Here is a 16,683-nt window from a genome sequence, read left to right as displayed (position 1 = left end):
ACGGTGCTGTTTAACATGCGCAAATACTAGTTAACCAAATACCTGATGCAGGCTTTGTATAGTAGAAAAGTAGAGGACAAACTGTTTCAGCTAGTATTATTAAACCAATAATGCAGTTATTTTAAAGATTTTGTAAATTATTGTACATACTGTTTCAGGAGATTCAAAATCGTCAGTGCCACCTACTCTTGAGCCATCTGATTCTTTGCCTCTTCTGCCATCTTCAGAGACTCCATCAGAACCACCTACCCTCAAGCCAATAGAACCTAGCACTGACCAGAGTAGACTACACAAAAGAGTTAAGTTTGACAGTGAAGTGAGTAACACTTCCCTGCACAATGTGACAATGAATGGACATACTGCAGATGACCTGAGTAATGGTGATGTCAGTAGCTCAAAAACTACTGTCGTTGATTTGTCAGTTGACGTTGGTAGATGCACCTCTGTTCTTTTCCGAAAAGCCAAAAGTGTGAGCCCTCAAAAACCAGCAAAAAATGCAGAAACTCAACCACTTCAGGGGCAGCTGGGAACGAAAACCTTCTTATCCGTGGTGATTCCCAGACTGGAGACACTGTTGCAGCCAAGGAAGAGGTCACGTAGCTTGTGTGGTGACTCTGAAGCAGATGGTGAAAAATTGCCCCTCAAAAAACCTGACCTGGGTAAATACCTGAAAATCTTTTAAGAATTCTTGCTATTTGAATATTTTAAAAGAGGGATTATTTCAATCTAAGACCAGGGCTTTTTGCAACATTACAGTATATGTACACAACTATTGCTTACAATTGATTTACTTTTAGAAAAGCAGCTTCTTGACCATTTAAAAAAGATTTCTATAACCCCTTAAGGGCCAATTGTTTGTAATGTCTGCCCAGGAACAGGCAAAGATCCTTGGGGCCAACAAGTATTTCCAACTGGCACCTTTCTAACTATATCCCTCAATTCCTTCACTTTCCAAAAACCCATTTAGTTGGATCCCATTTATACTATTCACACAGAATCATAGAATAGTTACAACGCAGGAGGAGGCCATTTGGCCAATCGAGCCCATGCTGGCTCTTTGTAACCCTGCAACCTTCCTTGGTAACATTGTTCTACAAGTCCAATATCAGTTATTTTATAAAGTAGACTTGCCATGTGAAATAGTTGCCCTAAGTTGATCCCAAAGGTAGTGGTCGTAAACCAACTTATTAGCTTTGAAAAACAATACTCAAACACTGAAGCTAGTATAGCATGCATGATTTCGTAAAATTTATTTGGTAGGCATTTCATGTAAGACTGCTGGGCATATTGCAGGCCTTGATTTTAGAGACATCAGCCCTTATAATGGGTGTAGCACCAAATAACGGGTGTAATTCCAGCTGCTTGCAGCGACGGCGCACGGAACAGAAAGGCCCAAGAACTATCCTAAATTTGTCCTTGGACCTCATCGTAATTCAGGCGAGCAGCTCGCCTGTTGCAGCCTTACCAATTTCGCCCCGTGCCAAGGCTCACTGGTAAGTCCGGGGAGGGGAGGCCAGCTTGGAAGAGGTCGAGAGCATGCTGGCAGTGGCCCGCAGTGACCAGTACGCTGTCCTCCAGCTGGGGCCAGACCAATCCTTTGTACAAGCTTAATATTACTTTCTAAGACTTGTTTGCTTTGTTTACTGCTGTTTCACATGGTACAATTAGTTTTTGTGAGCTAGCCATGATGTTGCACATTGTAGTGATAGTTTTACTGAGTATACATGAGTACCCTTAGATCCATATCGTGCAAACTAATATGGTTTAACTTATATTCCATTGCTTATTCCCCTTCTTCACACTCATTAATCTGCTGATACCAACGTTAAACAGTATCTGCCTCTTGCCGGCCCTATTTCCTAATTTGTCCCAAAACCTTTTTAGTTGCAAACCTGACTTCCTTTACTGTTAATATGAATTGATACATAATTAGTTTGAAAAGGCAACTAGATATTTTTGTGGAAACCAAAGGAATTGTGCGAAACGAGTAGTTAGGTGGGGTTGAGATCTGTGGAAAAGGGAAAGGTTTATTGGACATAATGACCTTATTCCATTTCTTAAAAATAAAATCAATCCTGTATGAAGCCACAAATTTTATAATGCGCTAACTGTGGATACCAAATCTTTGGTGAGAGTTCAAGTAAGATCTCTCCATTGGGTTAATTTGTCAGATCACTTGGGTCTCTTACTGTTGGATCAATAAAAAATTAAATCCTGGAAGTTCTGAAAGCTTTTCAAGGTATTGAACAAAATGTTGTTAATTTTGCAATTAACTGCATTTTAATTTTCCAGCATTATCTAATGGATTTGGTAATGAGGAGAAACCAGAAACCACACAAACCAATCCAGTTGATCACCTGCGTCGTCGCTGTGCTTCAGAATCGAGTATATGCACCAGTGTCAGTGTGGTTTCCAATCATGCAAGGTAAGTATATTACTATATGAACCAAAAGGCTTTTTTATGGAGGGGCAGAGGAATTATTCATTTGATGCTGAATTTAAAATAAAAATGTAGCAATGACTTTGATTTAAGTCAATTTAGCCTTCATTTTGTGAAACTGGATATTTTACCTTTTCATGCAGTGTATTTGCTTAAGGGCTGTGATATATAATTTGTGAGGAAGTGTTCCAAAGATACAGCATCAAAAGAAATCATTATTCTACACAATATATGAACTACATGAATACAATACTCCAGCCCTTAAGAGAATATGCCACCAACAGCAGGAGGTCTGAAGGCTGGTATAGCATGCTGCTAGGATCAAGGACATAGTAAATTCTTTTAATACTTGTAGAAGGAAAATAAAATATTAATAATAAATAAAAGCAGAAATTGTTAAATTAAAAAATTTCAACAAAACTTACCTGAGGAGAAATTACTTTCGGAAGAACCACTGTGGCATCTAAATTGGCAGAAGCAGTTCAGGAATTTGGCTCAGCCACCCAGTAACCAAATTGTGCAGTTACCAGAAGTGGAAAGTTTATATAGGCTAATTGTATTCTAAATGTAGACATAGGAATTTTTTTTTTAATGATTTGTTCTCAGGATGTGGGCAAGGCAAGGCTGCATTTATTGCCCATTCTTAGTTGCCATTGAGTAGGTGGGTGGTGGGCTGCCTTAGAAAAAGTATATTTTGGTCCTCACACTAGAAGTCACACCGATGCAAAACCACACTCTTTTTTCATATTACAAAAAAAAGCAAGCCAGTCACTTATTATTTCACAACTAAAAGTGATAGGCTGTTCATGACATTTCAACTTGGTGACTCATTAACTGCTTGAGAAGCAGGAAGTGATTATATTGCATCGTAATTGACTGCTAATGATCCCATAATCTCCCGTACCTTACATTCAAACCCATTGGTTTACGTGATTTTATTAGTGCTACACTAAACAGAACAAAATATTCTCCCGCTTGTCATTAAAAATATTGCTCTTTAATGCTTCTGCGGATTTGTAAAAAGGAAATAATTTTCTGGGTACTTCTGACATGGAGCCGGAAGCTTGCAAATGTTTTTCAACTTGCACAGTTCCCTCACTATTGTTAAACACTGATTAACCTGAGGCTTTGTTTACTTAACAATTTAGAGTCTGTGGCCTCAAAGGGATACAGTAGCAGCCGAATAATTCATTGTGCATTATTCGGTAAACACTCCTGTCCCAAGTGTACTGTTTGACTTGCCATGAGCAACACCCTGGCAGATCCACTTTTTAAAAAAAATTACATTGGATTACAATTTTCAATGTAATTTTTTTACAATAACTATTCTGGAATTGTTTCTCTATCTTTTTTGTTTTTATAAAATAAATAGCCTTTCATTTTAAGCAGAGATTGCCAATGCGCATGGTTTGCGCCTAGTCCTTTCATTCCTTCTGTGTAATAAATCTGTCTCCTTTATAATTAATGAAGCACTTTTTTCATTAGAACAGTGCAGCAAGGATATTGTAATGTTTGATTCAATGTTGAGACTGTCTATATGTGCTCGTGTATTAAAATTAAATATAGATTTTCAGGATTCTAGTAATCGATTTACTTGTGTATTTTTTTTAAAGTTTGCTCCTGGCAGTTTTAATTGGGGAAATGGAAACATTTTCATCCATTTTTCTTTTTTGTTCCACTAATGTTTACAGATTTGTGAAGCGCGATAAGCATTTTAAAATGTGACATCCTTTCTCACTACATTATCATTTTAGGGTCTCTCAAACTAACAAAGAAAAAATAATTTTGTGATTTTTTTTTCTGTCAGCACAATAAGCCTTCCAAAATGTGGCAAAGGAAAGCCAGCATTAGCTCGAAGAAACCCCTTAGAAGACAGAAATGAGTTGATTGCTTGCATTGAAAATGGCAACTTTGCCAAAGCAGCTCGAATTGCAGCAGGTAAATGATCTAGAGCTATGCTAAAGACCGTTTCACCTTTCAAAGACAAATTAATTGGACTTTGCCATGTCAGTTAATTTTATATATTTGGTGTTTTCTATATTGATAACATCTGAAAAATGTAAAAATGCTAATGTTTATAGATGCTGGAATACTAGATAAATTAATAGTGGATGCTGACTACTTTATGTCTAGACTGAAGTTTAGTTTCCTCATAGGGAAAGTAATTGTACTTTCTGAACTTTTTTTTTAAAAAAGTCATTAAGAAGTTATTGAAAATTATTCTGTACATTAAATACTTAAGTATCTTTACAATAAAATGTACAAGAAATGGGTAGTTGCTCAGCAAAGCCACTTCCAGTTTTCATGCACAAAGATTAATTTGGTCTTGTCTGACCTGACTGTCAGTCTTAAGAAGGTTTAATATTTAATTGGCTGAAAAGTTAGCCTTGAAAGTTGGTTTTCAGCCAATGAATCCCTATTCTTTGGAGGTTGACCCCTCCCCCACCTCCAAAATGGATGGTGGAAATCAGGATGTGAAAGAACATAAGTAAAAAGTTTGTTATTTAGAACTAGAAAAGGGGTCTGCCAGCAAGGTCAGGGTGAAATATTGAATTTTCACCTAAATATACCCAGTAGCTAGAATTTGATCTGTTTGGTCCTTTTATTGAATCTTATCTGATAATTGTGAGGAGCAAGTTTTTTTTTGTTGAAGAAATGCGTGATTTTAGTTATTACAGAATTCTTTTTTTCTAGAGGTTGGCCAAAACAGTATGTGGACTTCTACTGATTCCAGTTCTATCTTGGAGCCCTTGAAGCTGATTTGGGCAAAGTGTAGTGGTTATCCATCATATCCAGCATTGGTGAGTTAAACTGCATGGTAGAATTTCTTATGGTAATGAAGTAAAAATAAAACCAAAAATGCTTTAGTTTGCTCCAGAAATGACATTATAGTCTACTGTGTATGGATTCCAAAGCTGCATGTCAGAATAGTGGGGTATAGGTTCAGGATACTATTTTTTTTTTTTACACACATATCTTAGTGCCTCCCAGTCACAGCATAATGAAGTGGATGCTTGATACTTCCCACTTGGAGATAAAGATTGGAAGGGGCGTCTCACTAGACTCTCTTGTACCTCGTATTTGCTAATTATGGAACACAGAGGCTTGGCAGTAGGTTATTTGCTTACCCTTTCAGCTGGAGATGTGTGACAAATAAGACCATAGGGAAAAGGAAAGCAATTTTTTGGAGCAAAATTAACACATTGATATAGTTATATAAATTTAAGCATTAAACCACAAGTATTAGAGACTTGTTTATAAATGTTACCATGTGATATTGATAAGTTTCTTACATTAATCTCAACTAGTCTATGATGCACAAATTAGAATTATGCAAAAGTTGTATCTCGGAGATTACTACGTTTTATTAGTGGTCTGCAAATTGATTTCAAAATATTTCCCCTTTTTAATTAGGTAATTGATCCAAAGATGCCTCGAAGTGGTTTTCGCCACAATGGAGTGCCTATATCTGTACCCCCTCTAGATGTACTGAAAGTGGGAGAGCAAATGCAAAGGAGAGCTGGGGAGAAGCTTTACCTTGTTCTGTTCTTTGATAACAAACGAAGCTGGTAAGTGCCTAGTCACTATGGGAATCTTTTGTAATAAAACTTGAACTTTAGTATTCTCTGTAGGTTAGATTTATAAAAGCTTTTTGTTTGAATTAGTGTTTTTAATTTGCTGCTAAACCATTAGAGGTGGCACTGAGAGCAGGATAAATTGAGTCTTTGAAGCGAGTAACCTGATATTGCATTTGGCGTACTGCAAAAATATGTTGCTTAATGGTGGCGAAATCTACTACGATATTGTCGTCTTCCTCCTCTTGCACAATATATTAGAAACTAAATGGAGCCACAGTCAGTTGTTTTCTCCTTCAGTAACAATTTCTCTGTGTCCATTCTGGTGTGAGTTGTTAAGTTTTGTTCAATGAGGTACAAGTACTTTGAAAAGAAAGAACAAACTTGCAATTATATAGTGCTTTTCACAACCTCAGGATGTCCCAAAGCATTTTACAGCCAATGAAGTACTTTTGAAGTGTAGACACTGTTGTAGGGTAGGAAACATAACAGCCAATTTGCTCACAGCAAGGTCCCACAAACAGCAGAGATAATCTAGAGTGCAGCACTTCCTCTGTACTATCGGCCTAGATTTTGTGCTGCAATCCCTGACTTAGAGTGCTACCACTGAACCACAGCATATACCAGAGACAAAATTGGCACTACAGAAATGTTTAGGATGAGTGATACTAAGTTAGCTTTCCAGTTATGCGTTGAGTGCACAAAAGCAGAGCTGAGGCCCCAGATAAAGGAGGAGGCTTGTGTAAGGAAACTGAGCAGATTTTTTTTTTACATAGAATTTACAACACAGAAACAGGCCATTCGATCCAACTGGTCTATGCCAATGTTTATGCTCCACACGAGCCTCCTCCCACCCTACTTCATCTAACCCTATCTGTATATCCCTCTGTTCCTTTTGATTTCCAAATCTTCATTTATGTCATTTGTTGAAGTGTGACATGCTATGTAAGCAGGACTTTTAATTATATATACCCACCAGCAATTCACTAGTGGCAAATAAAACTTCCAGAGGTTGAGATTTGAAATCACAGGGAATTTTCAACTTATGGAAGTTTATCGTCACTTGCCTATAGTAAAATAGTTTTCGTTCTTTTGAGTATTCTACCATTCTGCGGCCCAATTGATTTCCACCTTTAGGTAATGTTCACTTTATAATCACTAAACTATACATTTTTAAAATATGGGTCAAATGTAACTACTGTAATTTACTAGTCAGTAATTATTAAATATTCAGGCATCTCTAATACGCCACTTCAGCAGCTGCAAGCTTTGCATTTCAGATCACACAACTGCATAAGGCAGTAGGGGGCAAACTTTTACACAAGATAGCACATTTGCCAACCTCCGTAAACTGAGAAATCCCCTGAGTATTAACCTAAACTTCTATAGATTTAATTTGCCATGCTGAATCTTAATAAATATAAGATTCACAAAAGCACTTAAACTGTGAATTAATATAAAAATTGAGTAGTATCATTTGTATTAAACTATGAAGTCCAGAATATTAAAAATGTGTATAGAAGCTGTTTTGCAGTCCCTTGCAAGGGTGTAATAAATTGAATTTCCAAAGGCATTATAAACTGCAAGAACAAGCCTTCATTTTGTGAAAGTCAACTGAATCCCAAAACATTGTTTCCAACATTGTTAACTTCATTCCATTTTTTTTGTATGAAGTTTTGTTTGAGTAACTATACCATGTAAATTTTGTCATCATTGGAAAATGTTCAAACTATCATAGTCTTCTGAACAGCAGTTATGTTCATTCCTCTGGTATATCTTGTCGCATTCTGGCAAAAGACAGTGCTGCTGTGATACCAGGAAATTGCATAATAATCACTTTGTATTGTCTGGTGCTCCCCTGATAGCTCTGTATGTAAATGATGGTGTTCTGAGCACACCGATAATTCCCTGGTCTGTGTTGTTGTGGCTGATATCAGCAGGGACTACGGTGAGGAACTATAATTAGCTTCAGAAGGGAAACATTGATAGCAATACGGAGCTTAAACTCCTATCCAATGTCCCTGTTGGAAATTATGTATGTAGGGACTTTGGGTAAAGAAGGATCAGATTTCACTGATGCTGCCATCCCTCCCTAACAGTCAGAAAGCCTGTTAACACTGGCCGGGCTCTCCCATCAAGACAGAGGTGGCTTAGTATAATTTTATTTTATATATTCATTCTCGGGATGTGGTTTCCTTCCCTAAAGGACATTAGTGAGTCAGTTAGGTATGTACGACAATCCGACAGCTTCGTGGTCAGTTTTACTAATACCAGCTCTTTATTTCCAGATATTTTAAATGAATTCATATTCTAACCACTACACCAATAAGCTGCCAGCAACCATGGAATTATATGATCCTAGCATTAGTCACCATTTTTTTTTGATGAGGGAAACAGAAAATTGAATAAAAGTATTATATTTGAACCACCCCATATGTGTCTCAATTAAAATGTTGGCATTGACATTGATAAACTGTAACTTGTAATTTACAAGATGATCACATCACCCTGATTAAATTTCAATCTTGTTGCTCCCAACTATCTAAAATTCCATGTTATGTTTTCTTAATGCCAAATTACATTAATGAATGCATAGAAACTTTGTTTTTCTCACCATTTTAATCTAAACCAATATTTTAACCTGAAAGATCTGCTTGCTAGTTTTATTGTATTATAACTGTGACATTATAGCTAACATATTTCTACAAATACATAAAGGGCAAAAGAGTAACTAGGGAGAGAGTAGGGCCTCTTAAGGATCAACAAGGTCATCTATGTGCGGAACCACAAGAGATGGGTGAGATCCTAAATGAATATTTCACATCGGTATTTACGGTTGAGAAAGGCATGGATGTTAGGGAACTTGGGGAAATAAATAGTGATGTCTTGAGGAGTGTACATATTACAGAGAGGGAGGTGCTGGAAGTCTTAACGCGCATCTAGGTAGATAAATCTCCGGGACCTGATGAAATGTATCCCAGGACGTTATGGGAGGTTAGGGAGGAAATTGCGGGTCCCCTAGCAGAGATATTTGAATCGTCGACAGCTACAGGTGAGGTGCCTGAAGATTGGAGGGTAGCAAATGTTGTGCCTTTGTTTAAGAAGGGCGGCAGGGAAAAGCCTGGGAACTACAGACCGGTGAGCCTGCCATCTGTAGTGGGTAAGTTGTTAGAGGGTATTCTGAGAGACAGGATCTACAGGCATTTGGAGAGGCAGGGACTGATTAGGAACAGTCAGCGTGGTTTTGTGAGTGGAAAATCATGTCTCACGAATTTGATTGAGTTTTTTGAAGGGGTAACCAAGAAGATAGATGAGGGCTGTGCAGTAGACGTGGTCTACATGGACTTTAGCAAAGCCTTTGACAAGGTACCGCATGGTAGGTTGTTACATAAGGTTCAATCTCACGTGATCCAAGGTGAGGTAGCCAATTGGATACAAAATTGGCTTGACGACAGAAGACAGAGGGTGGTTGTAGAGGGTTGTTTTTCAAACTGGAGGCCTGTGACCGGCGGTGTGCCTCAGGGATCGGTGCTGGGTCCGCTGTTATTTGTTATTTATATTAATGATTTGGATGAGAATTTAGGAGGCATGGTTAGTAAGTTTGCAGATGACACCAAGATTGGTGGCATTGTGGACAGTGAAGAAGGTTATCTAGGATTGCAACGGGATCTTGATAAATTGGGCCAGTGGGCCGATGAATGGCAGATGGAGTTTAATTTAGATAAATGTGAGGTGATGCATTTTGGTAGATCGAATCGGGCCAGGACCTACTCCGTTAATGGTAGGGCGTTGGGGAGAGTTATAGAACAAAGAGATCTGGGAGTACAGATTCATAGCTCCTTGAAAGTGGAGTCACAGGTGGAAAGGGTGGTGAAGAAGGCATTCAGCATGCTTGGTTTCATTGGTCAGAACATTGAATACAGGAGTTGGGATGTCTTGTTGAAGTTGTACAGGACATTAGTACGGCCACACTTGGAATACTGTGTACAGTTCTGGTCACCCTATTATAGAAAGGATATTATTAAACTAGAAAGAGTGCAGAAAAGATTTACTAGGGTGCTACCGGGACTTGATGGTTTGACTTATAGGGAGAGGTTAGACAGACTGGGACTTTTTTCCCTGGAGAGTAGGAGGTTAAGGGGTGATCTTATAGAAGTCTATAAAATAATGGAGGGGCATAGATAAGGTAGATAGTCAAAATCTTTTCCCAAAGGTAGGGGAGTCTATAACGAGGGGGCATAGATTTAAGGTGAGAGGGGAGAGATACAAAAGGGTCCAGAGGGGCAATTTTTTCACTCAAAGGATGGTGAGTGTCTGGAACGAGCTGCTAGAGGCAGGTACAATTTTGTCTTTTAAAAAGCATTTGGACCGTTACATGGGTAAGATGGGTATAGAGGGATATGGGCCAAGTGCAGGCAATTGGGACTAGCTTAGTGGTATAAACTGGGCGACATGGACATGTTGGGCCGAAGGGCCTGTTTCCATGTTGTAAACTTCTATGATTCTATGATATTTATTAACCGACTTAAATGGTAAAAACATTATTTTTTAAAACTTTTTTTTTACTCAACAGGCAGTGGCTTCCAAAATCCAAAATGGTTCCTCTTGGTATTGATGAAACCATAGACAAAATAAAAATGATGGAAGGTCGAACTTCTTCAATTCGGAAATCTGTTCGCATTGCTTTTGATCGGGCAATGCTCCATCGAAGCAGAGTCCAAGGTGAACAAACCAGTGACTTTAGTGACATTGATTGAAAATGTGTCAAGCCTGGGAGATATACCCATCTGGCTTGTAGTTAAAACCAAGAAAGCTTTACAGAACCATTTCTCAGTTCTTAAAGAATGTACTTTACTTTCCACTGTTGTCTCGATCATTGTTCCAGCAGTTGTGCTTAGAAAAATGATGGCACCTGCTGATTCACTGCCAGCTGTAATTATGTTTTTTGAACATAATTTTCTTTCTTGTAAACATACAAACTTTCCACTATAATCTTTTGACAGGATTAACTTGTTCATAGTGTTTATAGGTCACGGGGGAAAAGCTGTAAATACTTGTACATTGCTCCACACCCTAAATTATTCTGTTAGTCAAAATTGGTTACTATCTGTTTCTGGTACTTTGTTGATTTTTTTATATAATCTGAATGTTCTGTAACTTATTAAATGAGCAGATAAAAGCTGTTGATGTAACCAAGTACCATGCAGCAGGTAATTTTGGTGCAGAATATGCTGGAAAAGTTAATGGTCAAAATCAAGATAACTTTAAATGGTGTGCAATAGAGCAGTAAAATGAGCTTTTGTATTTCTCTTACCAAAAGAAACTTTGATTCTCAAGTTTGTTGTTATATATTTTAGGTTGGGTTGTGTTTCATAATATTAAAAATCAAACACATGCTTGTTTATCAGAATAAAGTTTCCCTGCAGTGTACCTCGATCACTCTAGGTTTTATTCAAAAACTCCCTTAAAACAATAATTTTAACCTGTGCTAATTATAATTGTAATGTCAACCAAAGCATGTGAAAAGACTATAGGTATATCTATCTTAACCAGAAAGCAAAATACCTTTCACTTTCACAATTTTTTTTGATCATATACATTATTCTATCAAAAACCATGTGATGCATTTAAAACATCTGATTAGTTTGAAGATGAGAGAAGCAGAACAAAGACACTTCACATTCTAATACTGTTCTCAGGATGGGTTAGTTTAAAGAGTACACATCCTATTACTGTGAAAGGTGGGTGAGAGATTTTTTTCTTTATCCTATTTTCATTTCCCCTCCAGCCCACTCTGGCTGAAGTCTTCGACCTTGAACTTGCTAGCTTAGTGCAATATTAAATGAATACCTTGCCTTCTGTATCGCTGCTCTAAGTTTGATTTCATTCATGGTGCTGAAAAATTGATTTACCAAATGTAGCATTATCCTTAAATAGCATTTAAAGTAACTTTTCTAAAATGCTTAAAGTGAAGGTATGTTAAAAGGGAAATTGGTGTGCAGGTTTGATTTTGGGTATTTATGAAATGTAGCTTTTTTTAAGATTACCCCCCCAAAAAGTTGCCATTTACTGCACTGCCCAGAATACCTGATATGCTGGAGTGCTTGTTGTACTAAGTGGTTTTGTAGCCTGTGTATAATTGTATATGAATTCACTTCAAACTTGTAACTTTTTTTACTTTGGGAGGGGTATTTTAATATTACATTTCTTTTCTGCTGTGATTTACTATGGGACCTGTACACAATTTTTTAAAAACAATTTGTGCCTGCATTTGTGTTTTTTTAATTTATTGTAGAAAGTGTACAGATTTGCTTTGTAGTAACTTTTATAAGCAGCTGAACTGGTTTGAAACTGAAATTTGTAAAGTGTTATAACTGTAGAACAAATGTTTGGTTGACCACAGGCACATCAGTTTAAAACTGTACTTTGGGAGGAATAAATGTGATGCAATCTGTTTGTTGCATATTCCGTAAATAATGCTTTAATAACTTTTTTGTGCGTTCAGTGCTTGTCGAGATGTAAGGGTTGTTTGTAACAAAAAAGTGTAAGATTCTGCCAACAACTGAGAAGTTGGATAGCAGTAGAATTTTTAAATGCATTTTGTATGGTAAAATGTGTTTGTAAATTGAATTAGTATATTAATTTTCAATTTCTGAAAGTTGTATAAACATTTTCTTTTGGACAAAAAAATGAGGGCAGGATAGGTTACAAGTATTTTTTTAAATCTTATTTAAAAATAAAAATGTATTACAGATTCTGTGAACCATAAAATAATCCCCAGTGACCGATGGAAGTAAAATAACTTTTTTTGCCTAAATATGTCAGGACTAGCTAAATTAGGGCCACAAGCTGAAACCATTTTCACTGTTGCAGAGTATCGTAAGGATTCTCTAACCTAAAGTAGTAAGTGATATGGCTTACCATGAAAAGCATTTATAGTGATCACTGCCGTAACAATCAGAATGACATTTGCTAGTAGGTTATGAAGGTCTCTTAATAGCTTACTAGATAAATATGCAGATCAGAGGGGTACTCAGCCACACAGGTCAGGCAGGTCCTACATTCAATCCATCTATAATGAGTTACCTAATCTCAGTTGGTGTGGCACTCCCTATACTAAGGAAAATCAGCCATGGTTCCCACTAATTTGTTATCTAGTGACACATGCTGGCAGTGCTTGTGTGTAAATGTCAGTGGGATTGGGCTCAGCTATAATACCCCTCACCCAACTGCCAAATAGATGGCTGATGCTCACTGCTAGGCTGATGCATGAAGAATGGTTGCTTGGGTGAGGTACTGGAGGACTATTGGCACCTGTTGAACTGTATCCAACAGAGGGATTTGGGGACACATTCACAGGTTGATAAAGCCATAAAAATCAAAGTTAAAGGAATTCTAAGTTTCATTGAGGTATAGAATATAAAAGCTGAGAGTTGCCAACTTTTCTTTTGTATTCCTGGAGATTTGAACATGACGTTTGATCACGTGGCATTCTATCACACGACATTGCTCATTAGACGTCCTGTGATTAAGTAACATTTGCCCCGTTTGCGAATCATAGAAGTTACAACATGGAAACAGGCCCTTTGGCCCAACATGTCCATATCGCCCAGTTTATACCACTAAGCTAGTCCCAATTGCCTGCACTTGGCCCGTATCCCTGTATACCCATCTTACCCATGTAACTGTCCAAATGCTTTTTAAAAGACAAAATTGTACCTGCCTCTACTACTGCCTCTGGCAGCTCGTTCCAGACACTCACCACCCTTTGAGTGAAAAAATTGCCCCTCTGGACCCTTTTGTATCTCTCCCCTCTCACCTTAAATCTATGCCCCCTCGTTATAGACTCCCCTACCTTTGGGAAAAGATTTTGACTATCTACCTTATCTATGCCCCTCCATTATTTTATAGACTTCTATAAGATCACCCCTTAACCTCCTACTCTCCAGGGAAAAAAGTCCCAGTCTGTCTAACCTCTCCCTATAAGTCAAACCATCAAGTCCCAGTAGCATCCTAGTAAATCTTTTCTGCACTCTTTCTAGTTTTAATAATATCCTTTCTATAATAGGGTGACCAGAACTGTACACAGTATTCCAAGTGTGGCCTTACTAATGTCCTCTACAACTTCAACAAGACATCCCAACTCCTGTATTCAATGTTCTGACCAATGAAACCAAGCATGCCGAATGCCTTCTTCACCACCCTATCCACCTGTGACTCCACTTTCAAGGAGCTATGAACCTGTACTCCTAGATCTCTTTGTTCTATAATTCTCCCCAGCGCCCTACCATTAACGGAGTAGGTCCTGGCCCGATTCCATCTACCAAAATGCATCACCTCACATTTATCTAAATTAAACTCCATCTGCCATTCATCGGCCCACTGGCCCAATTTATCAAGGTCCCGTTGCAATCCTAGATAACCTTCTTCACTGTCCACAATGCCACCAATCTTGGTGTCATCTGCAAACTTACTAACCATGCCTCCTAAATTCTCATCCAAATCATTAATATAAATAACAAATAACAGCGGACCCAGCACCGATCCCTGAGGCACACCGCTGGACACAGGCCTCCAGTTTGAAAAACAACCCTCTACAACCACTCTCTGTCTTCTGTCGTCAAGCCAATTTTGTATCCAATTGGCTACCTCACCTTGGATGCCATGAGATTGAACCTTATGTAACAACCTACCATGCGGTACCTTGGCAAAGGCTTTGCTGAAGTCCATGTAGACCATGTCTACTTCACAGCCCTCATCTATCTTCTTGGATACCCCTTCAAAAAACTATTGTTGCATTTACCTTAGTTGAGTGTCTGTCCCACCAAGCCCCAAATAACACATTTGACTTTGTTTTGTAGCGAATAAAACATTTATAAATCACAACACAAATGAATCGAAAGATTTAAGGATAAGTAATGTTTAAAAATTTCTGTGGTGTTTCTACAGTATCATCCGCACTGAGAAACACCAAGTAAATTCCACTGATTCAACAAAAACATCGCTATAAGTAACTTCTAAATTTAAAAAAAAAATTTTTTTTACAATACACAGCAAGTCATAAAAAATGAATAAAACCAAACCTAATTCAGTTCACGAACTCCCACCACGGAAACCCACCTCCAGGGAGATGAGGCTGAGTCCTCCGAGAGAAGCGCCAAAGCTGACTGACTCCGGTGATAAAATACATTATATAACAGCGCACATCCTTCCCTCCTTCAGTCACTGGCTACCAGGTCACATTTAAAGGACGCATCGTCTGCTTCCCCTCCTCACCCTGCCCTTACTGATCCTCATGGTATGATCATGAATGTTGCAGGCTGCACTGGTTAGTAGACAGAGTTGAATTTCTCAGACAGGGAATTTCTTTGTAGCTGGTTGCGTTCCATCCCGGAACTTCATTGGGAGCGCAAAGTTACAGGACGGGACCAGCTAAAAAGAAATTCCAGACCAATTCTAGGAGGCGGGGAATGGCTGACAGAGACAGCCTCCTCAAGCAGGTGTGATGATTTTGGGGAGGGGGAGACCGCAGGAATTGCAAGTCATGACGGCTGAGGTGTGATAGCATAAAGTTCTGCGATCTGTGGGTGTAAAGTGCTTTTCTCCCGGGTTACTAGCAACAATGCCCAGGAGAACCTTCAATTCTGGGAGAGATCTAGCAAATGGGAGGGTTGGATACCCTAGTTGTGATCCTGTAATAAGCACTTTTCATCAGAATGCTGTCTGGTACTATAAATATCAATGTTTTAAGTCTTTCACCACAGATGTCTTTGTCATTGTCTCTACTGTGTCTCTGATTCCAAGCAGATGGCATTTTTACTATAGTTTTGCAAGGTGAGCAGGAACTGTAGCAAGTGGCCTTGCATTACCAGTGTGCAGTGAATGAGTCAGTGGCATTGGGCCAGGCTGGTTTTTGGGTCAGATATGGTCAATCACCTTCATACAGGCAACATTTTATGCTACAGATGCAAGTGAAGAAGATTAAAGTTTATACAACAAAAAGGAGCCTATTTGCATAACATTTATTGGTTAAAGTTGTTAAAGGATGGACATGAAAATGTTATGATGTGGAGATGCCGGTGATGGACTGGGGTTGACAATTGTAAACAATTTTACAACACCAAGTTATAGTCCAGCAATTTTATTTTAAATTCACAAGCTTTCGGAGGCTACCTCCTTCGTCAGGTGAACGATGTGAAATCGTTCACCTGACGAAGGAGGTAGCCTCCGAAAGCTTGTGAATTTAAAATAAAATTGCTGGACTATAACTTGGTGTTGTAAAATTGTTTACAAATGAAAATGTTATGCACAGTACCTGACAAAAGGAGGCACAGTGCAGAAGCCAGCTACTTGTCCCATGGGGAGGAAGGAAAAAAATCATCAGGTGAATCACCTCGACCAAAATATGAGCACTCTTTAGAATATGGATTAAGCTCAGCATTGTCAGAGGTCATAATGATGTCTCACTTTCCCTGTTTCATTGTAGAGGATGGCGAAAGCCTTGAGAAGAGTCATGTAGCAATAGGCTTAACAATACAGTGTTTCCGGTACTGAGGTGACTAGCAGGGCCTAGGCAATGAGGATTAGCTGCAAGCCACCACAACCAGCGTACAGCGCGTGCGTGAGCCGCACATACAAGGACCGTTTCTCCCAGGGTGCCAGCAGCAG

At 38.5% G+C, this 16,683-nt stretch overlaps 1 protein-coding gene across 8 annotated transcripts in view; it reads left to right on the top strand.

The window, feature by feature from the left end:
• LOC137341620 (bromodomain-containing protein 1-like) overlaps positions 1-12,492 on the top strand; it is a 48,522-nt gene extending 36,030 nt beyond the window's left edge. For 7 of the 8 annotated variants that reach the window (XM_068004908.1, XM_068004907.1, XM_068004909.1 and 4 more), the window contains 6 exons: positions 159-659; positions 2,293-2,425; positions 4,248-4,378; positions 5,135-5,241; positions 5,855-6,009; positions 10,589-12,492. In XM_068004908.1, the coding sequence (XP_067861009.1) occupies positions 159-659; positions 2,293-2,425; positions 4,248-4,378; positions 5,135-5,241; positions 5,855-6,009; positions 10,589-10,772 (1,211 nt within the window). In that variant the 3' untranslated portion in view covers positions 10,773-12,492. The remainder of the gene's footprint in view (positions 1-158; positions 660-2,292; positions 2,426-4,247; positions 4,379-5,134; positions 5,242-5,854; positions 6,010-10,588) is intronic. The other variant, XM_068004912.1, reaches the window with a different exon arrangement.
• Positions 12,493-16,683: the final 4,191 nt, after the last annotated feature.

The sequence above is a fragment of the Heptranchias perlo genome, chromosome 24, assembly GCF_035084215.1.
Source record: "Heptranchias perlo isolate sHepPer1 chromosome 24, sHepPer1.hap1, whole genome shotgun sequence".
Taxonomy (NCBI): domain Eukaryota; kingdom Metazoa; phylum Chordata; class Chondrichthyes; order Hexanchiformes; family Hexanchidae; genus Heptranchias; species Heptranchias perlo.
The sequence above is the reverse complement of the archived record's forward strand: the minus strand, read 5'-3'. Positions and strand labels throughout refer to the sequence as shown.